This window comes from Numenius arquata, chromosome 4 (assembly GCF_964106895.1).
Source record: "Numenius arquata chromosome 4, bNumArq3.hap1.1, whole genome shotgun sequence".
NCBI classification, from domain to species: Eukaryota; Metazoa; Chordata; class Aves; order Charadriiformes; family Scolopacidae; genus Numenius; species Numenius arquata.
The window spans coordinates 70,137,261-70,164,965 of NC_133579.1; the positions used below are offsets into that span (position 1 = coordinate 70,137,261).

General features: G+C 40.5%; 1 protein-coding gene and 1 non-coding gene across 3 annotated transcripts in view; one reads left to right on the forward strand and one right to left on the reverse strand.

The window, feature by feature from the left end:
- The window catches only part of COL15A1 (collagen type XV alpha 1 chain), a 142,973-nt gene that overhangs the window by 51,228 nt on the left and 64,040 nt on the right, over positions 1–27,705 (reverse strand). Inside the window, exons 8-18 of one of the 2 annotated variants that reach the window (XM_074147010.1) lie at positions 25,400–25,528; positions 24,750–24,776; positions 22,041–22,103; positions 17,691–17,768; positions 15,356–15,418; positions 13,922–14,047; positions 9,868–9,930; positions 8,843–8,878; positions 8,144–8,287; positions 4,296–4,364; positions 1,352–1,396 (exon numbers count right to left, since the gene is read on the reverse strand). In XM_074147010.1, the coding sequence (XP_074003111.1) occupies positions 1,352–1,396; positions 4,296–4,364; positions 8,144–8,287; positions 8,843–8,878; positions 9,868–9,930; positions 13,922–14,047; positions 15,356–15,418; positions 17,691–17,768; positions 22,041–22,103; positions 24,750–24,776; positions 25,400–25,528 (843 nt within the window). The remainder of the gene's footprint in view (positions 1–1,351; positions 1,397–4,295; positions 4,365–8,143; positions 8,288–8,842; positions 8,879–9,867; positions 9,931–13,921; positions 14,048–15,355; positions 15,419–17,690; positions 17,769–22,040; positions 22,104–24,749; positions 24,777–25,399; positions 25,529–27,705) is intronic. The other variant, XM_074147011.1, reaches the window with a different exon arrangement.
- On the forward strand, positions 3,357–3,429 carry TRNAA-AGC (transfer RNA alanine (anticodon AGC)). Its single transcript has one exon. It is a non-coding gene; the product is annotated as a tRNA-Ala (tRNA).

The following is a 27,705-nucleotide window of genomic DNA, read 5'->3' on the forward strand; positions in this document are numbered from 1 at the left end:
CGTGTCTCCATGATCTTGGGGATGAATGACTCAAGATTAAACAACTAAAAGCTTAGTATCGGTGGCGGTGAAGTCTCTTGGACAAGATCTATCTATCTTTTCAGTCCCAGTCCACCTTCTAAATTCTAGGAATCATGTTACCTCCATTTCTGAAGTCTTTGTGAAACAGTATTTCTACAGTATCTTAGAAACAAAATTTTTAGTTAAGGTCAGAGAATAAGTTCTTAACAAAAAATGTATTTTCAGCATGGAGACTTGGCACCTACTCGTGTCCATGGAGCAGCATCATGTGAAAGACCCTGTCTATTCTGGCCAGAACTTTGCAGTATCATTCACTAACACGTACTGTGCAAATGCTTGACTTTTTCACTCCTAAATCATGTTGTCCTCCAGCATTAACAGGAGTAGTACCCAGGGAGGGGCTTTTTTCAGCCCTATTAAGCTGAGCTCTATAGACTCTAGATAACAGGTGACTGGCCCGATCTTTGATTGCTGTTGTTCTAAGGTTTCTTGCTGGCAATGTGCTTTTTGGGTAGTCAGTGACCTGTGCTGTATGTGTTCAGGTATAAATTTTAGGAAGAGAGGATGGGGGCCCCCACCTATTGTTTTCTGCTTCCTAATCCCTCAATGTTGCTGTCATTTCCCAAGGCAATGAAGACATCAAATATCTTTACCCATTTAAGGTGCTGAACAGGTGGTGTCCTGCTGTACTATTAACCTGAATGGTACTCGAGCCTTATGTAGGAACAGAAAAAGCCTCTTCCTGTCTAAGGTCTCATTCTGCAAATCTGCCCTTTTCTTCCCTCTGGTTTTTAATCTCTCAATTTTTTCCTCATGGGTTACCTGACCAGTAGCAGCAGCAAAGTGGAAAAATTCAGACACTGCTGAGCTCAAATCAAAACCAAGGCAAAGTAGTCATGACATCTCCCTTCTTCCCCCCAGAATGTTTTTCTGTCACTTTCTGAGATGGTTCCAGAAGGCCTCTTCCTGCAGCTTTTTCTTTCAACAGCATACATGTAACCTCTTGGAAACCAGAATGATATATAAATGAGTGACAAAGAGAAACTGCCAAATGTCCTAAACAAAAATGCCGTGTTACACCAAGTGCCTTGGAATGTAACGGCCCATCTGGTATTTACTCACTGTTCTGGTGTAGATGTGAAATAATCCTATTAATACACATTCCGGGTGGACACCCAGGGAAAATGGGAATAAAATTTGTGCTCTACTTAGTATATCAACATTAAACAAAAGCTGTTTTGTTAAGGCAAATGTTGGGAATATAGAAATAAAAAATATATGCCAAAGCCAAATAGGTTAGCTTTCAAGTGTTCCTTGTGACATAGGGTACCTTTGGTCCTAATGGCCCACGCTGCCCATGTCTTCCTGCAGAACCCTATAAAATTACACTGAATTTACTGGTAAAGCCACAAAGCATTGCATAATAAATTTTCTCAGAAAAAAACCCTAATCCATAACCACAACAGTTACAAAAACAATGTCGGAGAGCAGCAGTATCAAAAGAAAGTAATAAAATGTAAGCATTGTTTTAGATTTGTTGTTCTAATAAATACTGCCTTGCTTTATATTATCATGCAAAGATCTAAAGATTTTTTTTCTTACAAAGACAACTTTAATTTTGTCACTGCATATTATACATATTTTAAGAAAATATTAGAAATAAAGTTGTCCGGGTGAATTTGTTGCAAGGGATTTCTTTCAATTGCCTACAATTTTTTGAATTTGCCTCCTTGGCTAAAATTAAGATATGAAACCAGTTTAGAGGCAAAACGGCATTGTCTTGCTAGGTTTAAAAGTAGCTTGAAACAAACATTTTGTGATGCAACTTCCTCTCTTGTCTCCATATGGTGACATCAGTTGTAAAGTACAATTATGACACTGATGGTTCAATGAACGACAGTTCATTATTGATCATTTTAGAAAGCTGAGTGGAAGAAAAAAGAATTCACAAAGTGATTGAATTGTCTTCATCTGGAATACGAAGACAAGACACCAATAAAACAAGCACCACCAAAACTTTACACTGGTCTGTGGAAGAAAGAGAAGAGAAACCCTGGAAATGATAGCTGAGCCTACAGACAAAATAAATTTGATACTTCTACTTCAAAACATAACCACTACTTTCTCACAAAAGATTAATTAAACATTCATCAGATAGATACAAATATAGTGCAAATAAATGTAATTTATTTCCTAGGAGCTGCTTTGAGTTACAGCCTTCTTAGAAGCAGATATTCTATTTTCACTCAAACACAATAAGGAGCCTCTGGAGGCATCATAGGGTGTAAGTGGCTCATAATGCTTTCACGCAGTACCAGTAAGTACGTATAATCATTTTCATCATTACAGGGAAGTTCTTATGTGCCTTCTTTACTGACTCGAACTTTGTGGAGTGACTAAGCAGTAACAGAAAAACAAAATTCCAGGATTTTGTTCAGCTGCAGTAAGAGATTTTTTCAGTATTTATAGCTGAGTGACTTGGAAACAATGCCTGTTATAAAACCAAAATGGAGAGTAAGGCTGTCATTTAAGCAGGTCAGAATAGGCAATTTTGGAGCTGGTTTTGGACATCTCATTTTGGACACTAGCTTGTTTCAGCTAACAAATTCTATTCTCATTTTTGTGACTGCATTTTTGAGCCACTTTTTTAGTATCTACGCAAAGATATGAGGGGGCAAAGGTCTCTCAGAAATTAAACTGCGCCAGCTATAACTTCAGTGACTCACAATTACTAGTACTTTAAATCAGCACACTAAAAAGCTTCTCAAACTCACTCCTGTCTCCAGTGTTCAGTTCATTTCTGATGATTCATGGAAACAGGGTTCTACAGGGCCTCTGGAGGCCACCTAAGATAGTCACCCCCTTGAAGTAGAACTGTCACCAGCTCTAGATCAGGTCAGTCACGGCTCTGTCCAGCAAAGTCTTGAAAACTTCAAAGAACGGAGCTTCCACAACCTCCCTGGGCAAATTGCCCCAGTTCTGCACCAACCTCCTGGTGAACAGGTTTCTCCTAAGGTTTAGCCTGACCACTTCAAGCTGCAAATTGTGACCTTGTTGCACCATCTGGCACTACGAGGAACCGTTTGGCTTCATCATATTTGCAGTTGTCCCTCAAAGACCTGTAAGTAGCTACTAGATCATGCCTTTGTCTCCTTTTTGCCAGACTAAACCATTTGAGCTCCTTCAGCCTCTCCTCACTGGTCATGTATTCAAGGCCCCATGCCATCTGTACAGCTCTCTGCTGGTCTGTTTCTGTCTTCTCCACATCCTTCTTGAAGTGGTGTACATAAAAAGATGGATTCAATATATATATATTATAATACATATATATTGAGGGGGGATTAGCTCAAATGGTAGAGCGCTCGCTTAGCATGCGAGAGGTAGCGGGATCGATGCCCGCATTCTCCAGATGTTTTTAGGCACCATCCCTGGAGGTATTTAAAAGACGAGTTGATATAGTGCTTAGAGACATGGTTTAGTGATGTGGGTGTGTTTTGTTTTGTTTTGTTTCAGAGTTAGGTTGATGGTTGGACTAGATGATCTTAAAGGTCCCTTCCAACCTAGACAATTCTATGATTCTATGATTCCATATATAATATGTATATATTATAGTATATCTCTGTGAGGAGGAATGCTGGATAATTGTCTGCTTTGCGGAAGGCATCACAGGTTGCAGTTTTGATGTTATTGCTAAGAACGAAGATAAATCCAAATGATCTGCTAAGTACTGATGCATTGTATTCCCATATTCCCTACGTGGTGTTTCAAAGCAGCCCACATTAGCAAAAATCTCCTGAGACACAGTGATGGAGGAAAAAACATCCCTTCTTCTGGGACATTGCTTCCACACTACTGGGTACACTTTTCTAGTTTAAGTGGTATTTCAGATTATGCAGATTTGATTGTCAAACTATAACATTTCAGTTTCATTAGTGTATATATAACCCATCTTCATATGCAAGAGGGCATCTGTTAGGGTAAAACAAGAAATAGAGAGCTAGATATTACAACCCCCTCTATTTCATGCTTTAATCTCTAAAAAAAATACCAGGGCAGAATCTAAAAATCATTGGCTAACCAGGTATCAGATTCTTTGAAGAACACAGTTACTGTAATGCCATTCTACAGTAACTGAATCCAGTGCAGTTCAGTGACTCCAAATCTATAGAAGACTAGGGCTATGTGTTTCCAAAAAGCAGAGAGGAAGGGACACTTGTGTTTGAAAAAAAACCCAACAACAAACACCACTCCCCTCCTCCAAAGCATCCACTTACCTTTGGTCCTCTTGATCCTGGAATCCTGGATTCAGTTAACAGTCCAGCGCTACCTGATCCTTCCATGTCCTAATGGAAGAAAAAAAAATGCTACAGAATTTAAGAATTTATCTCCTTTTTTTCTCTTTTTTCTTTCCCCTTTTTTATTTTTTTTAAAACTGCTGTTTTCTGGAGTCCTGGAAAAAAATAAAAACCCAGAAAGATACTGACCATAAATATTTGTGTCTTTTCTCATTAAGCTTTTTTTGACTAATGCATGACGTTCTGGAGATAGGCTCCGCTCAGATGCAATAAGGGCGTGTTGATCTTCCTTACAGAAACTCTAGTCTTTATGGTCTTACAATCTCACACCATTTCTGGACAGTAGCAGGTAGGAGTGAGACAGCATCACAGTTTTAAGTATGTGCTATGTTTAAATATGCTGTAGCAGTATTTTTTGGTTTAGCATTTACCTGCCACCTGGCTACTGAAATACTGTAATGACAAGTAAGGGTTACAGAACTGATTTAAAGCAGGGAGAACTTGCAGGCAATTTGTTAAGAGCAGCAATCGTTATTCAAATATAAAGATCCTTCCTAATTCTCACAGTTGAATGATGAACTCCTACCTAAAATACAGCTTACTGAAATGAAATTGAGCAGAAAAAAATGTTCTATCAGAAAACTGTAGAATTAATTATGTTGGAAGGGATCTCAGGTAGGCCACCTAGACCAACTTCCTGTTGAAAGCAGTGTCAACACTGAATTCAAATCAGGTTGCTCAGAGATTTCTCCCCTCAGGTCTTGGAACCCTCCAGAGACGGAGGTTCTGCAGACTCTCCAAGCACCTGTTCCAACACTTGTCTGTGGTCAATATGAAAAATATTTTAGTTATACCAAGTGAACACCTCCCCGGTTTCAATTTATGATTGTTGTTGCTCATCACTCTGTGCACCACTGTAAAGATCCTGGCTGCGTGTCTTCTCAAGAACCTCCTTTTAGGGATCAGAAGGCTCCTAAAATGCTTGTGCCCTCTCCAGACTAAGCAAGCTCAGTTCCCTGAGTTTTTCCTCACAGGTCATGTGCTCCAGCCCACTGACCATTGTCGTGGCCCTCTGCTGACTTCTGAAAGATTTCTGCAGAAACTTCACTTCTCAGTGACAACAAGCCCTTTTATCAGTTTATCATGTTTAGAGGACCCACACTCCTTGATTACTTAGCTTTCTGCTAGTTAGTGACTTGAAATGGCTAAGGTTACCACAGGTCTGATGCACTCTGGAGATAGTGTAAGGGAAAGGGTGGAAGACCAATTAGGTCAGTTTAAGCTGCTATGGAATGACCGCTTAATGCCAAAGTTATGGAAAACTGCAACTGCTCTGACTCCAGTGAAAAAAAAGAGATCTTGTTTTTTTGCTCTTTTCCACCGACTCCATGAGAGCAAGAACAAGAGAAGCAGAAGGAGTGCGCAGCTGGAATCAGATCCTTCCTTTTAGGAACTGAGGTGGGAGACACTGAGTCATCAGGTTGGCTCAAGGCCTTTCATGCAACTTCACCTGAGCATGAACGTTATTCAGACTTTTATTTTGCTCTTCCATCAGCTATCATTGTAGCAAGTATCAACAGAAAATCTGCCAATACTCTGTTTGGCCTGCTTAACCAAACACTTACTACAAGCTGTGCTGCTTCTTCTTCCCCTTGCCTCCACTGTGCCAATGTATTTTTCCCTCTAAGAGAGTTCTTGATGCTGCCTTTATATAACACACCATCGCTTTTGACATCTGCATGTTTTTAATGGGTTTACCAGGTACCTTCTGCAGCTCAAACTGTTCTTTTGGCAAGCGTAAGTGCCAGCAAAACCCATGCCATTTGGTTTTTGCACATAGCTGGTCACAGATGCTAACAAGCGCTAACAGGCATATTTTGCAGAAACAGCCTTACAGCAATAAACAGACTGCCAACCACAAGGTAGTGTTGCCCTAACGGACTGGCAGACCATGGTGCTGCCTCAACAGATGGCAGGGGTGGGCATCCAAAAGATCAGTTACAACTAGCAAGCCTGTTCACAGTAGTATTCCTCTCAGGGAAAGGAAAATCATGCCAATTCTGTTTGGACTAGATGAAGTTTAAGATTAAGCCAGTCAAGATAACCGGTGCTGCAGTTAGAGCTGGGATACTTTTGTGTTTGTGTCCATAGAAGTGGGGACTTCCAGCTTTCACTCTCTCCTGCTCATCTGCTAACTTTGCTCCTCTGAGACTTAGGTATTAGAGTTTGGTCCTAACTACCTACCTGCAGGAGAACTCTTTGTGGCTTAATGAGGCAAAGTTGGCTTCTACTCAAATAGTGTGAGTGGGGAAGAGTGGAGAACCTCTTAACACTTAATCCACAAGGGTCACAGGAGATGACTGTAAGCCAGAGAAGCTGTCATCCTGGGCTAAAACTCAGACCAGGCCCAGGATGAAGATGTGGCCTACCAGTAGTCCTCATTCTGAGACAAATACATAATTATCCAGGGGAGACTCTGTACTAGCCTAAGTTAATGCAATGGAGTGTTTGTATTCTTAGACTTTACACCGTTCCTCCTTAACACTTGCAGTGCTGGCAATTAAGAGCTTGTGAACTGCTGGAGAGATATTTTCATCCATTGAAATCCACTGACATCAGTGAGACTATTAACCAGTAGTGTATATAGTACAGTATCATTCAGTCAGACATCAGAAATCACAATATGTCTCTAAACAAGCATTAGTGGTCAGCTCTGTACTTGGAGTACTCAAAGTGTCTCGAGTAAAGGAAAGAAAAATACAAAAGGGGTAGTGTAGATGCTAGGAGAAACAAGCGTGAGTAAACTGGTATCTTTTAAACACTACAACTTTACTGCAGCAGTTCTACTGATGGTCAGGAGTTTTGATCAAACCTTGCTTACTTCTCTGATGAAACTGCCCTCAGTTTCTATGCAAAATGTCCCAGGACATAAAAACCCGAAAACTCTGGAAAGACTTTCCTGAGCCAAACAGCTAAATTGGAAATGAAAAATGCATGGAAAAAGAAAAAAGGGGAAGACTCATATGTGAATATTGATGTAAGCCATTTGTCCACCTCTCTTCACAAAGACGTTAACGCAGCAGCTCTAGTTCTTGAACCTGAGCCTGAACCCCTTGCTTTTCTGTGTTATGAAGCCACTTTCTGCTCCATCCAAATGAGCAGTTTTCAAATAACATGTAAAACTCAGATTAAGCTGGCCAGATCTCATATTTTAAAGTGGTGAAGGTATTCTTTTCAGAAGTAGAAACAGTAGCACCTACATTTTTAAAAAAATACAACAGTTATCTTCTGAGTAGAACAGACAATGAGGTCAGAAATGTCCGGCAACTGTCACTGTATTTACAAATTACGTAAGTGACATGCCTAAACTAAACTCGTGGCCTCAAAAATGACAGCATGGGAAAAGTTATAGCTTAAAAGGGACCTGCAGTTTGATTTTAATTAATACTGTCATGTCTCTGTGTATATTTAAATCATTGCTGTAAATTATTTACATAAAAAGGGCTAAAGAAGTTTTTTCTTGTGGTACAGTATTTGAGCACTTTATATTAGCAATGATATAAGCATCAAAAATAGCACCTGAACACTTTTACTACTGAATAGTTTCATGCAAAATGCCCAAAGAAATCCATGACTTCCTTGGCCTAAGTGTGGCCAATTATACGGTCAAACATTGAAGGAATCGTAGGCTACTGCTAGGTAAATTTCAGTCTCTATTTGTCATCAATTCAGCTTCAAATAGCTGTGAAATATACCAGTAATTACACTGTCCCTCCTCTGAAGGAAGTAGATCCATAGCTACAACTAACCCCATAATAGCAAAATACCTCAAATCCCAAACCGTAGCTTAGTCCTGGAGGTCCAGGAGGTCCAGGGGGCCCAGGAGGTCCTGGTGGTCCAGGTTTCCCAGGAGGCCCAACAGCACCAGCTTGTCCTTTGGGGCCTATTGATCCAGTGACTCCAGTTTCACCCTAAAATAAAACGTCAGTCTGTCAGTATACTGAACATGCCCAGTAGATGCAAGTAAGTAGAATCATGGAATGGTTTGGGTTAGAAGGGACCTTAAAGATCATCTAGCTCCAGCCCCCCTACCATGGGCAGGGACAACTTCCCATAGATCATGTTGCTCAAAGCCCTATCCAACCTGGCCTTGAAAACTTCCAGGGAGGGGGCTTCCACTGATCATCTTCATGACCCTCCTCTGGACCTGCTCAAGCAGGTCCAAGTGTTTCTTATGCTGGGGGCCCAGAGCTGGATGCAGCACTCCAGGTGGGGTCTCACAAGAGCGGAGCAGAGGGAAGAATTACCTCCCTCGACCTCCTGGCCACACTTCTTAGAGAAGTACTTTGGACAACTAAGAAGCCAAGATTCTTGACTTTGTTAGGTTTCACAATAATAATATTTTAGGCTTCTCAGCCCTTTTCAGTAACATGCTGTATTAGGGTGATACTGTTATGCTATAAAGATACTGTGGTGGGGTTTTTTGGGGGTTTTTTTTGTATTTTTGTGTTTTGCTTTTTTTTTACCTTTGGACCAACAGAACCAGGAAGACCTTGATCACCCTGTAAAAGAAAACCAATCCTAATTACTTGCAGTAGGAGCATTAGACAGGCAACAAAACCACATTTATGATATTTTTGCTCCTTCACCTTCTTCTCATTGGTTATGCACTCAAGGCCCCTGGCCATCTCCATAGCTCTCTGCTGTACCATCTCTTGAAGCAGGATGCAAAAAAAAATGGATGCAGTAATTTGGGGAAACTTAAAAAGAGTGGCAATTTTGCAATGTGTAGGTTTTGGTTCCACAGTAACACAAGAAAATCTATCTGCTGGATGCTATGATCTCTTGCTTTCATTTACATGTTCCCCGCTCCTCCCCTTTTGCTGGCCATGGTGCTTCATACGATCATGCATGAAGCCAACCGGTGCAGCAAGTCAACAGAAAACCTTGCTGCCAGGTTAGGAAGCTGAAATGTCTCATCAAGGCGTGAACGAAGGGTGGAACTGCCACGAATGTCGGGGTGGGATATCATAGCTGTGGGAAGCACAGTGCAGTAGCCAGCAGCTAAGACAATCACACGCTGCTGCAGAAGTGTACAAAAGTTGATGTGTCATTGGTCCACAGGATCCAAACAAGTAATTCCAGTTGCCCTGGTATAGACATGCACCATAGAAGGTGCTTTCCGCAGGGAATACACGGTCGGTCTGTGCCAGTCTGGACTAGGTGGAGTTCTTTATTTCCCACCTTCAAACACAACTGCATAAGTCCAGTCATGACTGTTTTTTTACTGGCAAATCACAACAGAATAGCTCATATTGCATTTTGAATATTGCATGCTGCAGAAAATGAGACTGTACCCAATAGGGAATTCTGGATTTCTGAATATGCCTTTTGAGATGTGTTCTAACAAGCCATTAGCAGCTGGATTCAATTTAAAAAGTACTGAAGCCAGCCAACACTGCTTTGCAGGGACAACAATTTATGATTTTTACAGCCTAGAACTGACAAAGATTTTCCACTGAAGCAGGAGCAAGACAGATGTTTAACTTACCTTTTCTCCCTTCCGTCCTGGTGGGCCAACCACTCCATCAAGACCAGGAGGACCTTGAGGACCCTGTAGATGATAGTAAATTTAAAGCAGATGCCACTTGAGAGCCCTCTTCCTAGCACATGCATATAAATATTTTGGACCAACCGATGATACAGCATTATGAAAGACAAATGGGTAGCACCAGGTAGCACCTAACACTGTTAAGTTCCAACATTTGTATTTCTTATCTTCTGAGAGTTTGGCTTTGTATCAAAACAGTACTTAAATACATTTTAATAGAAAACTATATCAAACAATCACAAAAAAAATATAAACCAACGTAATGTAAATATAATGTTAGCCTGCAAAATGATGGTGCTACCCAAGCAGGTTTTGACAACACTGCTACAGATGTGATGGGGCTGAAATCCACATGCACTTCAGCCATCAACACTTTTGGCAACCTCAGTGCCAGATGAGAGCTGGCTGAGAATACATTGGTATTGACAAAGTCAGAAAGTGGCCAAGGTCTTCTGTGTGGTGCCTCACTTCAATTTTGCCAGTTTCCTGTGTTGTATCTGTGACTTAGCATGCATTTGAGTGAGCAGCCAGGTTGGGAAAAACCAGCTGTAGGGTCAACCACTCAATCAGTACAGGTATTGAAGTCCAGCCCACAGCAACTATACATGCAAGAAAGGGAACAGTTGCACGCATATTTCCATGCCCTATGTTTTAAAAATTGGGCTGCAGAAAGCCTTTAATTAAATTTACAGGTGTGCATTCTGGCCTCTGAGAATCTTTTATTGATTTATTTATTCATATGTTTTGGGGAAGGATATAAATGGTTGCAGAAGGAGATAGAAAACATTTTTCTCTGGTGTTTTTAGAATGGTCACAAAGGCCTCATTTTCCCTGCTCTCCTTACTTTCCCCCCTATTATTCTATCCCCCTTTGGATGTATGTGATAGAATAACTAATCAATTCTTTCTAATATTAAAAAGATCAGAAATGTTTTCAGTGTGTTTCAAACATTTTCACATTGTATTTTGCCATGATTACATAGACAGAGGAGGATTAGAAAAGAGGTTGCCTAACAACAATAATTGTTCTAAATCTGAGAGACTATTTCCCCTGCACTGCTTAGCAATTTTAAGTTTCATTGCTCTAAAATTGCTTAGTTCCTTTACAGCTTTTGAATAGTCTCACTTATGTAGCTAGCAAGCAACATTTGGAGATTTGTTATTCACTTCAGCATGCATTTGTGAGCTACTTTAAAAAAAGAACCATAGATAATATTCTTATACCACGCCATGAGGCAACTTAACTTCATGTAGCATTTAGAAAATATGTATTTGATCAGATCAGTATCACATCAGTATCAGATTCAACGTGGAGCAGTTAGTGAACAACAGAAATACTGCTGTATTTCCTGTTACAAAAGGCAGCCTTTGCCCAAACATTTCCAAGAGAAGAGATGTTACATCACAAAGTTCTTGATTTAGCAAGGACTTAAGCCTGCACACAACTCAATTGTCTAGTCTTCCAAAATTAGGATTCACAACCAAAGACCTTTAATTACACAACTATTTCAATGTGTTGTGTAACTGAATGAGGATTCCCATCCAAAATTTTCTGTTGTAAATAGATCTCACTTCATTTATCCAGAGTGTGCAAATGTGTGTAAATCTTTGGAGAGCAGGGCTACAGTTTCTTAGGTCACCTCAAAGTGTGGGAATGCATGGATCTGTAGTCTTAATAGCTGGAGTTTTCCTGCAGCAGACTGCAGAGCTGTCATGGTCTGATTTTTCTGAAAACGTACTTTGGCAATCTGGTTAACATTTAACTTCTACTTCTTTAATTGATATGTTTCCCAGGAATCATCCTGAAAGTGGACAACAATGATTTCTGTTGCAGCAGAAAAATGATTGGTCACAAGCAGCATCTGAAATTCTAGATTGCACAACAGGGAACACATTCATCTTGAAAATAAAAGATTATCTAAATATAAAGAACATCCTCTTTTATGGGAAAATATGTCTGGTCATAAAGCAGACTGCTTCTGATAGCCAGCCTTAAGATACTAAGCACCTTCATTTTACTGAAAAATGATTATCAATATAAAATATATGAGCACTGGGAAGCAACACTGGTCTGTATTAGAGGACTGAAGACCTCCGATTATTCTCTGAGGATATTGTAGTTTTGAAGATACTATGGTTCTGAGAAATGCTCCCAAAATAGGCACAAATACAGGCTGGGCGGAGAATGGATCGAGAGCAGCCCTGAGGAGAAGGACTTGCGGGTGTTGGTGGATGAGAAGCTCAACACGAGCCAGCAACGTGCACTGGCGGCCCAGAAAGCCAACCGCATCCTGGGCTGCATCAAGAGAAGCGTGGCCAGTGGGTCGTGGAAGGTGATTCTACCCCTCTACTCTGAGCTCGTGAGACCCCACCTGGAGTACGGTGTGCACCTTTGGAGTCCTCAACACAGGAAGGACACGGACCTGTTGGAACGGGTCCAGCGGAGGGCCACAAAGATGATCAGAGGGCTGGAGCACCTCCCTTATGAAGACAGGCTGAGAGAGTTGGGGTTGTTCAGCCTGGAGAAGAGAAGGCTCCGGGGAGACCTCATAGCAGCCTTCCAATATCTGAAGGGAGCCTACAGGAGAGCCGGAGAGGGACTCTTTGTCAGGAAATGTAGTGACAGGACAAGGGGTAATGGTTTTAAATTGGAAGAGGGGAGATTTAGATTAGATATTAGGAGGAAATTCTTTCCTGTGAGGGTGGTAAAGCACTGGAACAGGTTGCCCAGGGAAGTTGTGGATGCCCCATCCCTGGAAGTGTTTAAGGCCAGGCTGGATGGGGCTTTGAGCAACCTGCTCTAGCGGAGGTGTCCCTGCCCATGGCAGGGGGGTTGGAACGTGATGATCTTTAAGGTCCCTTCGAACTCTAACCATTCTATGATTCTATGATTTTCATGACAGGCCTCTCTGCAGGACTTTTCAGAACACGATACTTTCCTATCTCCCAGATGAGGTGATTTTTTTTTTTTAGGTTTAAACCAGGAATTTAGTGTCTAGATATGACTAGAAATAGCTTAACTTCAAACAATTACAATACAAAGTAAGGTAATTAATTAATTGAAAACCAGAAAAGACTGGCCAGGCACTGCATTTATGTAATAAAGCTATGCCTTTTTCCTGGTTATTTTCTAGAAGGACTTCTGTTCATGCTTTAAGTAAGACAAAACTGCCAGGGTCCTTAGCACTTGCAGTTCTCTTAGTCTGAAGTATTCACAGCACTTAGTGGGAAATATTTATGGCACTTTAAAAAAAAAACAACCTACTTCAAAAAGTTTGTTATTACTCTCCAAAAATATTTTAGTCTTGAAATATTATTGGAAGGCTAGCGACGCTGGATAGCCTCCCCACCACCAGGTGAGAATCTCAGCTTTTAACTGAAATAACAAGCTTCTAGCCTTTTTGTTTACAAACAAACAAACCCACAACCATGAAAACGTGTTTGTCAGAGATACTACATTTCACAATCCAAACAGCCAATACTGAGGATTTGTTAATAAATAGGTAACACTTGAACTCTTAACAAACCTCTTTACAGTCAAATTGTATTTTACATGTCCACAGGAATAAGTGTTTCTACGTAGCTATAGAAAAAGAAGGAAGACAGTTCCTGAAAGAGGAAACTCAATTCTGCTAAAAATTCCCTGCGGATTATGTAAGTGATTTAGCAAACTTTATTGTCCTGAAAGCACCACAGGAAAAATATTCCTTAGCCTTATTCAGTGTTGGTAAAAGCATCCTTACTTTTTATTTATTCTGGTACAGATTCACCAGCATCTTTCTGCAAAATGTACATCCTTCTGTGGCATAATGTGCTTTGGTTAACTAGACGTTTATTTGTTCGGGGTTTTTTTTTGTAAAAATATGCATAAAATCCAAACTCTTCAATTAAAAATAGTCTGCAATATTATTAAGAATTATACAGACTGTAAGCTTTAGAACTTAGTGTTGTAGAACAGAAAAAACATTAATGTTTGTGCACAAATGGGTACTCACCTCAGGGCCTGGTTCACCAGAAGCTCCATCTTCCCCTGGTGACCCAGAAGGTCCTACACCTGAATCAGGTGCTGGCTTTCCTGGAAGACCAGGAAGTCCTGGAGGGCCTGGTGGCCCAGGAAGACCCTGGATAAATCAGCAGCATTGTTAGAAATGGCCTTAGCCAGGTACATTTGTATAAATACATGGAACAGGAAAAGCTCACCCAGACTGTCCATGTTCATAAAACCCTCAGCTTGGGTTACCATCCGCCTTCTGCTTCATTAAGAATCAATTTTAGTTTCACAGATACACTCCTTGTGTAGGGTCACACTGACCTCCTCCATCCTTGCTCTCTGAATTGTGCCACCTCATGGCACACAACAGCAAGCAGGAAATTAAAAACCAAGAAATTCTGTGTCAGCTCTCTGTAACCCAGTCAAGACCTTAGAGATATTCCAATTATCAACCTAATGTTGAGAAACGTAACCAAAATGAAATCAAGGGATCACTGAACAGAGGGAAGTGGTTAGTTTTTTCTCTACTCCTTTCAAAGTAGTTCCTCCATGGGATTGCTGGAGCACTGAGAATTTGTACTCATGGTCAAGACCTGACTGTCTTAGTGTTACAGCTTAGTGCTGTAAAAATAGCCTCTCTTCCAAAGATCTATCCTGTGTGGACATAAGCAGAGCTATTTAAATTGAATAAAATGCATGAAATACGTTACTTTAGGAGAAATAGTATGTTTGCAAATATTCTCTCTCATGCGCAAGTCCATCCTTGTTACTGATCGCATTAGCAGGCAAACACGGACAGTTTGAAATTTTGGAACACGGCACTGTAAGGCAAGAACGCTTTAATTCTGGCTTAAGAGTCGTCTACAGGGTTCTGTTAGGAAGATGGTCATCTCGGATTTTCAGTAGAGTCAACAGTGGCTTCTGCGGGGAGCCATTCCAAGCACTCACCCGTCTTGTTAACTACATAGGGCATCTAAAAAGGCTAGTTTCCTAAACTGGGAGCACAAGACAATTCCTTCCTGAAAAGCCTTGGGAATAAGGTATTCAGCACTTTGGGGGAAAGAAGAAACAGAAAAGAAGTCTTGAGGCAGAAACCAATCAGAGAGAATGAAAAATATCAATAGATGCGTTGCAAAACAGAGGCCTCAGAATGCTATAGCACTCTGGAGCTCATAGTGGACAGGCATCCAGAGAGTTCATTCCTTAGAGAGCTGCAGTATTATTGATGAATCTTTCTCACACTTCTTCCCCACTCACACTCACTTAGGCCTTTTTTAGATATTAAAATGAAACTTCCACTGTTCCCTACAAAGCATTTCTGGATGTGGTGAATGAAACGTACAAAATTTGCATTGTGAAATTATACCACTGTCAATGAAAATGGACCTGCTACAATCTTTATTATACTAATGAGAAATGAACATCAATATATACTTACTCTTAAAATCTCAGTCTCTCCGTCAATATCTCCAGAACCCGATTCTTCAGGTTCCAGACTATCCTGGAATTAGGAGAATTCTGTTTTAAAATGCTTCTAAAGAGGACAAATGAAAGTATTGCTTGCCAATTACTGCAAATAAAGCTATAGTCAATATCATTGCAGCAGACTGTCACTGGCAAAATAAATTATACAACAAAAACATTTCAGTCATGTTTCCGGTGTTTCATACCATCGATTTTGTAGACACTCAGCTCTATATTTACGTGCAGACGCTCTGTGAGTACAGTCATAACAATCCTGCAGGACAAAACACGCTATGGGACTGTTTAAGTGAACTGAAGATGAAGCAATATCTCAGACAAATTTTAACTTTGGAAAGATACCCATCAACATTAACAATATTCTAAAAAGCATACCTAACAACTAGCCACTGTTTCCTAGAATGTGCCTTTTAGTTCAAAATTCTGAGATTCCTACAACTGGAATCCAAAGAGGCATTTTATCAAGGGAAATTAATATACTAAATATTAATATTGTCATCTATAAGACAATTTCATAGATTCAAGCTTCTCCAACTTCAAAACATCTTCCTATATTACGGAATCTATAATGCAAATTACAGTCAGCATACTTACTGTCAAATAATTTTTTTAATTCTCTAAAGGAAAAAAAGTATTTTTCATGAAAAACTTGCCAGGTTGTCTGCATAGTATATATAGCAAAGTGAAACGAAGTACAGTTATCCAGTTTTTTAAATTAGAGAACTTGCTATGAAAGTTTTCTAGAACTCATAATTTTAAAAATTAAAAGGAATAAACAAAAATGTGCAACAAACAAACTTGGCAGTTGAAAGGTAACTTTTCTACATGCGTGAGTTTCACCACATTTAAAATTAAATAATGTCAACTCACATAAAAGTAAATTAACTACAGATTCCCATTGCAAGTCCTTGAGGAGTTTCATAGCTGTGTATGCTTTGTAAACCACAGCCCAAAGTACACAGAGAACTAGTACCTGAATCAGTTAAAATAGTACCAAAGCTAATGTTTCAAAAGTCCAGGAGTCAGTAATGTATTCCCTGGCTGCACTGAGCCTTCTTTCACTTCAGAATAAAATGCCTTGAAACTTGCTATGACAGACAACAAGAAATTAAAGGCGGTACAGGACCTGGTGCTCGCTGCTACATTGAGAGATGTGGCCTTTGGGTGAGAAATGCTATGGGACTGGAGCACCTTGTCCTAGCGATCTGGAGCTGCCTTGCTGGTCTCCTGAAGTCAGTATCAATGGAGGTTAAATCATAGAATCATAGAATTCTCTATGTTGGAAGGGACCTTTAAGATCATCGAGTCCAATCATCAACCTAACTCCGATAAAAAACCATCACTAAACCATGTCACTGAGCACCATGTCAACCCGTCTTTTAAATACCTCCAGGGATGGTGCCTCAACCACTTCCCTGGGCAGCCCATTCCGATGCTTAATAACCCTTTCAGTGTAAAAAAATTTCCTAATATCCAATCTGAACCTCCCCTGGCGCAACTTGAGGCCATTTCCTAAATACTGCAATCCTTAATAACACTGTTACTCTATTTTTATGCTATGGAAACAGATTGGTATAATTCCAGCAGATCTTAGATCAGAGGACCATACAATCCATTTTGGTCACTGGAATATATTGCAAACTCTTGTTAAATACTCACAATGCTCAGTAGTAGTTTTGTTTAAGAGTCCACCCCAGGACTCCTACTGGTGTCAGTGGGGGGCTGTGTCTACATGTAAAATCAACTCCCACACCATGAATTGAAAATTCAGGCCAGATTCCTTCTTCAGCTGCGTACACATGTATCCTCATGAAAACAGTGGGAAAGGCCCAAGTAGAGAAGAGAGATGAATCTGAAACATTGCCGGAGTACGGAGCATTCAAAAGATGAACACTGTCACCACACTGGTATGTGTTGTAGTATTTAATGACAGCAAACGTAAGTGACTGTCAAACCGTTTCTGTGTTCAGTGGCAGGAAAAAAATGAATAATTCAGGTTTATAATGCCTTTTTGAGGAAATTTTTGTCTCTTGATCTCCCATATATTATTGCTTTTGCACAGGAGAACACACACATCAACTGGCTTTTCAAAATGTGAATACTGGGTGTTTCTGTAGATTACAACACTCACACACTTTAGCTACATATTTATTTGCATTTCTGCATGAGCGTTTTAGAAAACATGAATATCTCTGTGGCAGTCAGGCTACTTTCCCAGAGAAACCTCCTATTTAGTTCTGGATTCCTCTATGGCAAGCCAAGCTCGTTGTCAGAGAACCCCAAATACTCACAAATCCTCTGGAAGGAGCAGATGGTCCCACAGGTCCCGGCAGTCCAGGGGGTCCTGGCAATCCCTCACCAGGATCACCCTAAAACAGGAATGAAGATGAATCAGCAAGGATTTAATCATACAAACGCAGAACAGGGTTTTCCAGCACTAGGTGCAATCTGTGGATTTCTAGTCATAAGAAACAACAGAAGTGCGTGCTTAGATGCCATGAGCGGAGTTGAACTTTGTTCATTTCTAAGACAAGCTCCCAAGAAACACGATCTTTCCACTGGCAAAGGAAGAAAGGACTTTTCCCTTTCTAACTTCTGCAATGAATTTGCAAATGTACAAGCAGCATTAATAGCATTAGACAGTGTTTACTTCTTGTCAGAATAATGTTTTGCGGTAAATCTTACAATTTTAGGGTACATTATATGCTCCTCCCCACCCTCTACCCCCCAATAAATGAACAAGTAGAAAGTGGGGTCACACCATGGCACTCAATAAATAAATTTCTTCATTTTATTGCTACCATCTGTAATGCTTTTTCCAATCCCACCATGTCATGATTATCCTTCTATGTGTTGACCTTTATCTACTGCCAACACAATGAAAGGCCCTGTTCAGAACTGTGTCTTTTTCTCTCATAATTACTACCATTTCTTCTTCTTTGGCTTTGTTACATCATCTCTGACATTTTGCTGAGGTTAGTTTGAAGTGCTTCTGCTAAAGATATTTATGACTTTTATTAAATTTTCTGCTCAACCCCAACATTTTTCACTCAAGAGTTGACGTTCTGCCTCAACTTTTTAAATCTTAAATTGGAAGTCTTTTGTAATGTATCTTTTCATTCTCAACTACCTATGTGCCTTTTTTCTGGAGAATTCAATAAGCAGGATTTAGCCTTTTTGTTTTAAACTCTTTTGGGAGAAGGATGTGTCTCCTAAAATGGTGCCATTAGGATCATAAATAACTGGCAGACCAAAACATTGTGATTGTTTAATATGCATGCTGGTTTCATCAAATGATTGGTACTCATTTAATTTAATTTTCTGAAGTCTTGTATACCTCTAAAATTAATCGATGCCACTTGCTTTTTACCTGATCCATCTGACAGAGGGAATACCAGGAGAAAATACAGTGCCCTCCTCTCCCTCCCTGGCTGTCTCACATTTCTGGCCTTTGGCATTCAATAACCACAATTCACCGTGCCGAGGAGTTCCTCAATGTGCTTTTTGGACATTCTTCCTGCATGAAGATCCTGGTTTCAGTGTAGATGTACGTTTAGAGGAGAAGAGTGAGCGATTCAACTGCTTATATCCCAGAGCTTCTCTCACCTTTGGGATTGAAAAGCTCAGCCTCCCCTCTACCAATGTAGATTAGATTCCTACCCATCCATCCTGACACTGCCGAGCTGCAAGGTGGGACCTCCTTCCCACCTTGCACCAGGAGGAGAGAAACCAGACCAGTTGCACTGAGCCTTCTCAAAGGGGTACAAGTCACAGAGACACAACTGACACCCAGCCAGCCTCTACTGATCTGTACTTTACCCTCTCACCTGCCAATTTGTTATCTGGGCTTATGAGCATTTTAATTATCTTCTCTAAATTCATATATTCAGTCACGTAGCAGGAAACACTGAATTTTACCTGCCTTTTGGTCACTTGCTCTTTATGCTTGAGAATTCATTAGATAAATATATTAATGCCTTTTGTTCCCTGTGGCTTTGTCAAATGGTTCCTATAGTGATACTTCAGTCATATTCACAGAAATGTTTTTAATTAATTTGGGGCTATTTTCACTGTCTGCCAGCATGTTCTTTTACAGATACTCCTTATCCATTTTAACATATCCTTTGCCTTTTTTCAGTGATTATTACATTAGCTCCTGTTGGTGTTTTGTGCTTGTTTTCATGCTATTTCTTCCACTCTGTGTGTACTGCAAGGAAGAAAAAAAAAACCCAGCTCTCACATTTGGATCACAGTCATATCTAGGAAGCCCAATTGTGTCCATTGTCAAGGAGCATCTCATGGCTGTACCTCTGCACTGAAGAAGGACCACAATGACAAAGTGACAGCCAGCTCCACTGATATATAGCACCCCATTAATTCTCAGCTTCCCATTTTCAATGAGAAGAACCAGAAAGGGGCAGGCGGATCCTGCTGCTGTTCCTCAAATTCCTCAAATTTAAATATTATTGTGCTGAAAAAGTGCTGACTGCCTTTAGAGAGCATAACTGGTTGGAATTGTGTGTGTGTGTGTACAGATCAGTTCTTTAAGCTTACCCTATCAGCATAAAAGCTCCCAGGAAATCACACTGATTGGAATAATGAAATAATTTGCTGGACAACAAATAATATAAAAATTATTCACATGCTTAAAAGATGATCAGAGCAGTGTTTTCTTGTTTGTCCTTCTTTCTGTTGCAGGAATGGGCCTGGTTAAAGTACCACCGAGAAAAAGGTCAGCATGTGGACCTGTCAGTGTTCCTTAGTGCTTTTGAACACATCGTTAGGATTTTTAGCACCTGTTTGCTGACTTACATATCTTCACAATGCCTCTTTGAAGTATCCCTTGAAAATATTAGCCCAATTTTAAAAATGGAAAACGAAGCTTACAATGTCTTTTCTAAAATAGCCATGTAAGTAATCTGGAACAGACTAGAGGAGTCTTTTGCTTCCAGATATAGCCCTAGCTCACTATGGCTAAGCTGCTTCTCCTGCTGCCAAAATGTTTTCTTTCCGATACCTATTCTCATCAATAAAATAAGGCTGGGGACAATCCTTTGGCCCTGAGGCCAGGCAGAACAGACTGGCTGTGTTCACAGTACTTAGGTACTTGGCCCTGGGCCCTCTTTTAGCTCTGTATGTTCAAAGTTAATATTTTGAGTATGGGGGTCTTGTGCAATTTTCATGGAATAACATGAGAACTACACTGCAACCCATCATCGCGGTGAGTGTTTGAAAGTAAAAAGCCTGCTGGGGTAGCACCAGGGGAGTATGTAGAATGAACAGAGCCAAACTATGCACAGTCTCATCTTGCAGCGTACTGGGAACACTGTACAACCGATGTTACCCCTGGACAATGCTGAGGCATTATCTGAGAGAGGTCTTTTTGACATGGGCCAACCCATTGTCAGGGACCACGCTCACAAGTCTGAACCATCAGCAATTCAGACAGTTTCTGGGCCTGTTTCATTTGGCAGTGTAGATGCAGCACTTGTTGCTGGAGATCAAAATGGTTACCTAACAATACCTAGCAGCTGCAGCAGCTGCAAAATAAAGTTTTTTGGCTAATTTGCACTTTGCTTAGAAGTAGAAGAAACACAAAAAGCCATCATCTTGAAATCTTTTCCATTTTTTATTACTGTTTAATAATAGTAATAAATATTTAATGAGTAATAATAAGTATTTAATATTACTATTCTCAGTGGTGCCTGTGTGATTTATCTTAGAAGCACTGATCTGGGAAGTGCTGTAGAAAATCCATCTCTGTTGGAAAGTGATTGTGTTGGTTATACATTTTGGCATGGTATGAAAATGTGATGGAGTTTATTCAGAAAGGAAGGAAAAATAATCTCGTAATGCCATCAGGAAGTGTGTTATGGTATTTACCTGACAGGTTATAGTACCGAATGCCACGTAAATCATAGCAGTGACATCCACTTACAAACTCAGTAGATAGGGGGGGTTGTCATGCAGTCTTATGACCTAATACCTGTACTGGAGACTGATTTCACCTATGAAATTATTCTGGAACCTTTCAAATTGAATCTGAATACATGAGCTTCAAATGGGTTATGTTTGTGAATTTATGAAGCCTGAATTGCTTTGGTAAACAGATGAAACTAATTATTAATTTGGCACTCAGAGTAAATGGCTGAATGCCAATGTTGTGTACAACGTGCTTTAATTAATTAAATTTAAAAAATTAAAATTAATCCATTATAGCTCGCTTTAGCTCAGAAGTGATACAAGTTGTTACTTCAGATGGTTTAGCTCTTATTTCAATCACGTTCATTTCATAAGGGTAATATGATTATACTGCCTCTGTTAAATCACCACTAGTCAGTGGAGTAAGTTGCACAGAGCAGTTATATAACAATTAACTTTTCTTTATGAAGTGTTAAATATATCTTCCTTAGCTCTCCTGTGGAAGCTCAACTTTTTCTACTGTTGAAGTTTATTCATATTCTTGAAAAATCCTTACGATTCTGTTATGGCTGCCCTTCATGCAGATTCATATGTGAACAGCAGGATGTTTAAATTCTTTCTGTGATTCCCTATTATTATTTTTTTCCTCTCAGAGTGTACTAAATTAACGCATGTCCAAGCATAAATGGTATCCGATTGTTGGTTAACAGAACACATACCTTTTCGCCTTTTACACCTGCTTTTCCTTTCAGTCCTGGCAACCCCTGAAGTCCATTTTTACCCTAAAAGGAAATAATTTTTTTAATTAGACGTTTTCTTTTATGCAGGCTACAGGTTGTACACTTAGCAGCAGAGGCTGGACGTAAGGGCGCTACATTCTAGCTCCTAGTTTGTGCAGTGGTAGGAAATATGGGACTTGCACCTTTATGCAGGTGGCAGTTCACAAAATGGTGCCTCGCACCACATCTACTCTGCCCACAACAAAGTGGCAGTGAAGCCTGGGAGACATAGATGGAAACGCTTGGCGGGCTGCATTTGGATTTGACAGGATGCCAACTGGACCACACGGCACTGATGACAAATATTTTGAAGACTGTAATATTCCACTAGAACAAATAGTGACAGCTGTCTGAAAAATCCTCTTCAAATTTTCTCTCTCTTAGCTATTTACTTATCTAAGAGGTAAGAAAGTCTTCATTTATTCCAAAGTTGCTGAATATGCTTACAGCAGGTAAATTCCAGGCTACAATTCTGCTTCTTCCCTAACAACTTTCAGACTCTGAGAAAAAGGACACTTGGAAGAAATTTACTTTTAGTTTCATACAGAAATAATAGTCATCAGAGAATAGTGAGACATATTTGTTACTCACTGCTGCAAAGTGCTGCCCTGACTGCACCAAATCATACTATTGACATTAGTCTGTTCCCACTTTCTACTGAAATCCTTTCTGCCTTGACCCACCTGAATATATTTAGTTCCTACCAAGTAGAATGGTTCCTAAGGACTTGCATCTGACAGGGAATATGTGGTACTACATAGCATTTCACCCCATTTTCCACCCTAAACTTCACCAGTCAAATTAATAGCAAATAGCATTTCTATACATGTTCATCTTATCTACACGTAACACGCATATGCTTTTTCTAAGGCAGCTTGATCATTGGCTAGAAATAACTCCCACCAGCTTTAAAGTCACTGCTATTATAAAATGGTGCTATTTATGAATTCAGCTAGGACACTTTAAAAAAACCTCAGAAGACAAATGAATTCTGTTTTCCCTAATGGCATTTTAGGAATCTGGACAACTGTGATTATGAACTCTACTGCACAAGTTTTAGGGCTGCACTATATTTAAAGATGGGTTATATAAACTCTTTATGGAGAAAAATGTACCTGTGAGACTAAAAGATTTTTTTCTCCTATTATTACTTTTCCTATACAGTAACTGGTATCAAGTTTATAGAAAAGTGGCACACATATGGCCAATATAAATCTAGTGCATACTAATTTTATTGTTGAGTGAAGCCACATCAATCCAATAGTAAAGTTGCACAGGTATATGCAAGATTGGAACCCAGCTACACATGGACAGAAGAGCATCTATCAAAAATACAGGACAATCGTTCATTTCAACAAGATATAACAAAATGTCTATAACAGGAAATAGGGTTGTTCTGCAAGGATTTGTTTACAAGGACAAAATAAAATTGCTTTTGAAGCATTTGAATTAAATTTGAAGAATTTTCTATATTTTGGTTTAATAGAATTTTCTTTGAAAATGTTCTGCTTGAAAGTAGTCAGACTCCTGTTAATTGGAAAACATAGACCTCTTCTCCATACACACCCTAATGACACATAACCTGAGTTTAGATTAAGGTTTCAAAATCAGTTACATTCTCGGAATATAGCAACGTATGCAGGCAGCTGAACGTGTGCAGGAGCTGAATAATGCATTCCATTAACGACTAGTGAATAATTTTTTTTTAATATCTTAAAACATAGCAGTTTCATTTGAGGTTCACTTGCAGGGGGCAGGAACACAGAGGAAGTTCACAGCAGTGGTGCATGGCAGCGTACAAAAGGAGGAGCAGGCGTGGTAATGATGACAGCCTCTGGGCGGGAAGGTCTTAGAGAGGAGAAAGATGCACAAAGCGGCAGCAACAGCTAATGAGTAAGGAAACAAAGAATCCAGGCAGTAAAGCATCAAGAGGGCAGATACACAACAGCAGCTCAGACACTCATAGAATATGACGGCTAGGGATTTGTTGTTGTGTGCATTGCTGTGCAATACTTCACCCCGGAGGATGCATATGCAAGCCAGCAGCAGCTCGTGATGAACTGACCTATGGATGGGAGCCATCTGGAAAGGGGAGGAAGGAACAATGGAAGACTACAGCAATATGACAGAAGAGGGTAGAATAGAGGAACGTAGAGAAAGAAAAGCAGGAACGATGAAGCAGAAGGTGCAGCTGAATTACTGCACAAGAGTTCAGGGGTGAGAGGTGCATCTGGAAAGTTAATAACAGCTGAGGTTGGGAGCAGGCAACATGGCAGCATGTGTCTATGAAGGGTCAATGAAGCACTTGGTTTTGCTATGGAAGAGGCCTGGGTCTGAATATGTCCTGGTTTTGAAGTTCCTCTCTGCAAAAAAGCCAACCTCACCAGAGCTGGACTCTTGTACAGCTGCTTATGGCATGCCATGCCTCTTATCTATTTGGCAACTGGGAAATCATAAATTTCTCTTAGAAACCTGAATCCTTCTCTCTTGGCAACCTGAGGAAGTCAACTACAGCACCAGAGCTGCCTTCTAAAGAGAGCACACAGAAAGCACTTCGCTGCTTAAGCTTCAATGTAGCTGAGTCTCTGATAAAAAATGTTGTTCGTTTTTTTTCTTCAGTTACCAAAATATGCATAAAAGAGTACTTACAGGTAACCCATTTTTACCAGGAAGGCCCTAAAATAGAACATCTTCGTTAGAAAGTAAACAAAATATTGTAGCCAAGAAGCAACAAAAGAGAAAAGCAATTAACTATTGCTTGATGTGTCATGCAGTGCCAAAATAACAAACCAGAACTGTTACAAGTACTATGTCACGGTGTTTTGCACCTCTGTTTACCTGGATACATCTTGTGCTGAGGGTTCAGAAGGATACTAAACGTGACACATCCTGGGTACACAGAAGCCACTGAAGAAGGCATGTGAGTCCTGAAGTCCAGCAGCTTTGAACACGTTCAAACATGACAGCTAGGAAGGTGCTGCAGCACTGCAAAGGCTGCCCAAAGAGTTTGTAGCACTAAGTTGTAGAGCACTAAGAACATTAGTATGTTGGCAAATCAATTGTTTGCCTTGTGCTTTCTGACAATTGTCTCTCCTCAGGCCCTTGTACAGGCATTGACACATGTGCAAAGCAGGCATGACACTACTGAGTTGATTTGGTGGAGCTAAACCCCATCTTGTAGAAGTGTAACTGATGACAGTGTGGGAGGCTGTGGAGTTCCACCCTTTATGCACGTGTGATGAATGACAATTACCCCTTCTAAAATACATGCATTCTTTCAACAGACAGAAAATACTCACAGGCTGACCATCTTGTCCAAGTTTCCCAGGAGGTCCAGGAGGTCCTTGATCTTTTTTCTGCACATCTTCTCCCTCTGGCATTCCTGGAGATCCTGTGGGCCCATCCTCTTCTTCTTGACCTTTCTGGCCCTGGATAATTAAAATGTGAAATATGAAAAATATGTTCCATTGCTTTTCCCAACTTTCTTGCTCCCCCCAACCCGCCTCTTTTCCCTCTGTCCTAGAACCCCTGCTCTGTTCAATGCAGTCAGAAACCTGTTAGGCTCCACACAAACAATATACTCCATTCAGCAAAGGCATTTCATACTGGAGCTCATTCGCGCAAGTACAAATAAATTGCTTACAAGCTGGAAAACGTGAAACCTGGTTACCTAGATGCAAATGAACATGGTCTTATGTCATATCTGCACAAATCTGCACAGTCTAAATCAATAATGTAGGTTTGAAAAAGACCAGTTTCACAAACTCAGGCTGTCTGGGAGAAAATTGCGAAAGTCAAAAAGAGATGTTTAGGAATGCTTTAGCCAAATCTGAGATTTACAAGTCTAACAAAAGAGGATTTTATATTCAGCTTGGTTAAAAAGGAAAGTGACAGAAGATGAAATAAGGAAACTGATAGCAAAGAGTAAAAATAGACAACAAGCAAGCGCAAAAAATTGCTAAGCATCAGTATTTGGTGAAGAGAGAGTAAGAACAATAAAAAGAATAATTTAAATACAACAGGAACAAAATAAGCTTTGACACTAATACATATTTAAATTAAAACTCACTCTACAGGACAGGGCATTTAAGTCATTTTTGTATCATATTTTGAAATAAGCACTAGGATTTATTCACATTTTATAGCAGTAATGAAATATTTTGTGTTCCATTAGTAGCTAATGAAACTAGGAGTGATGTAATATAGTAACTATCCAAGCATTTACAACTTAGCAGGATTGCAGCTTTCAGCAAAGGAGCTGCCAGCTTATTTTTCAAAGATCTTTCTGGGTTTTATCACTACAAAAGTTCCCAAAGACCAGAGATTTTTTTCATCTGGTCTCAGTAGAGACTTTTTTTCCCATCTGGAAAAGTGCTATAAGAGAACCTAGTTAACTGAGCTGTGGGTAAGATCACAACCAGAGTGAGGTCTCCCAGGAGCCTTTTCCTCTCCAGGCTGAACAGCCCCAGCTCTCTCAGCCTGTCTTCAGGCTTCTGATCATCTTCGTGGCCCTCCTCTGGACTCACTCCAACAGGCCCGTGTCCTGTGAGGGGCTTCAGAGCTGGATGCAGTACTCCACATGAAGTCTCACCAAAGCGCAGTAGAGGAACAGAATCACCTACCATGACTTGCTGGCCACGTTTCTTTTGATGCAGCCCAGGAAGTGGTTGGCTTTCTGCGCTGCCAGCACACATTGCTGGCTCACGTTGAGCTTCTCATCCACCAACACCCCCAAATCCTTCTCCTCAGGGCTGCTCTCGATCCATTCTCTGCCCAGCCTGTATTTATGCTTGGGATTGCCCCAACCCACATGCAGGAACTTGCACTTGGCCTTGTTGAACTTCATGAGGTTTGCATGGGCCCACCTCTCAAGTCTGCCCAGGTTCCTCCGGATGGCATTCCTTCTCTCCAGAGTGTGAATCACATCACACACCTTCCTGTTGTCGGCAAACTTGCTGAGGATGTGGTCAATCGCACTGCCCATGTCACTGACAAAGATGTTAAGCAGTACTGGTCCCAGTACTGATCCCTGAGGGATGCTCCTTGTTACTGCTTTCTACTTGGACATTGAGCCATTGACTGCAACTCTTTGAGTGTGACCATCCAGGCAACTCCTTATCCACTGAGAGCTCAGTCTGTCAAATCCACGTCTCTCCAACTTATAGAAAAGGATGTCATGCAGGACAGTGTCAAATGCTTTGTATAAGTCCAGGTAGGTGATGTCAGTTGCTCTTCCCTTATCCACCAATACTGTAATGCCACCAAATTTGTCAGGCATGACTTGCCCTTAGTGAAGCTATGTTGGTTGTCACCAATCACATCCTTATTTTCCATGTGCCTTAGCATGGTTTCCAGGAGGAAACCATCACCTTGCTGGGTACAGAGGTGAGATTGACTGGCCTGTAGTTCCCTGGGTCTTCCTTTTCTCCCTTTTTAAAAATGGGGGTTATGTTTCTCCTTTTCCAGCCAGCAGGAACTTCACCAGACTGCCACAACTTCTCAAATATGATGGATAGTGGCTTAGCAACTCCATCTGCCAGTTCCCTCAGGACTTGTGGATGTATTTCATCAGGTGCCATGGGCCTGTCCACCTTCAGGTTCCCTA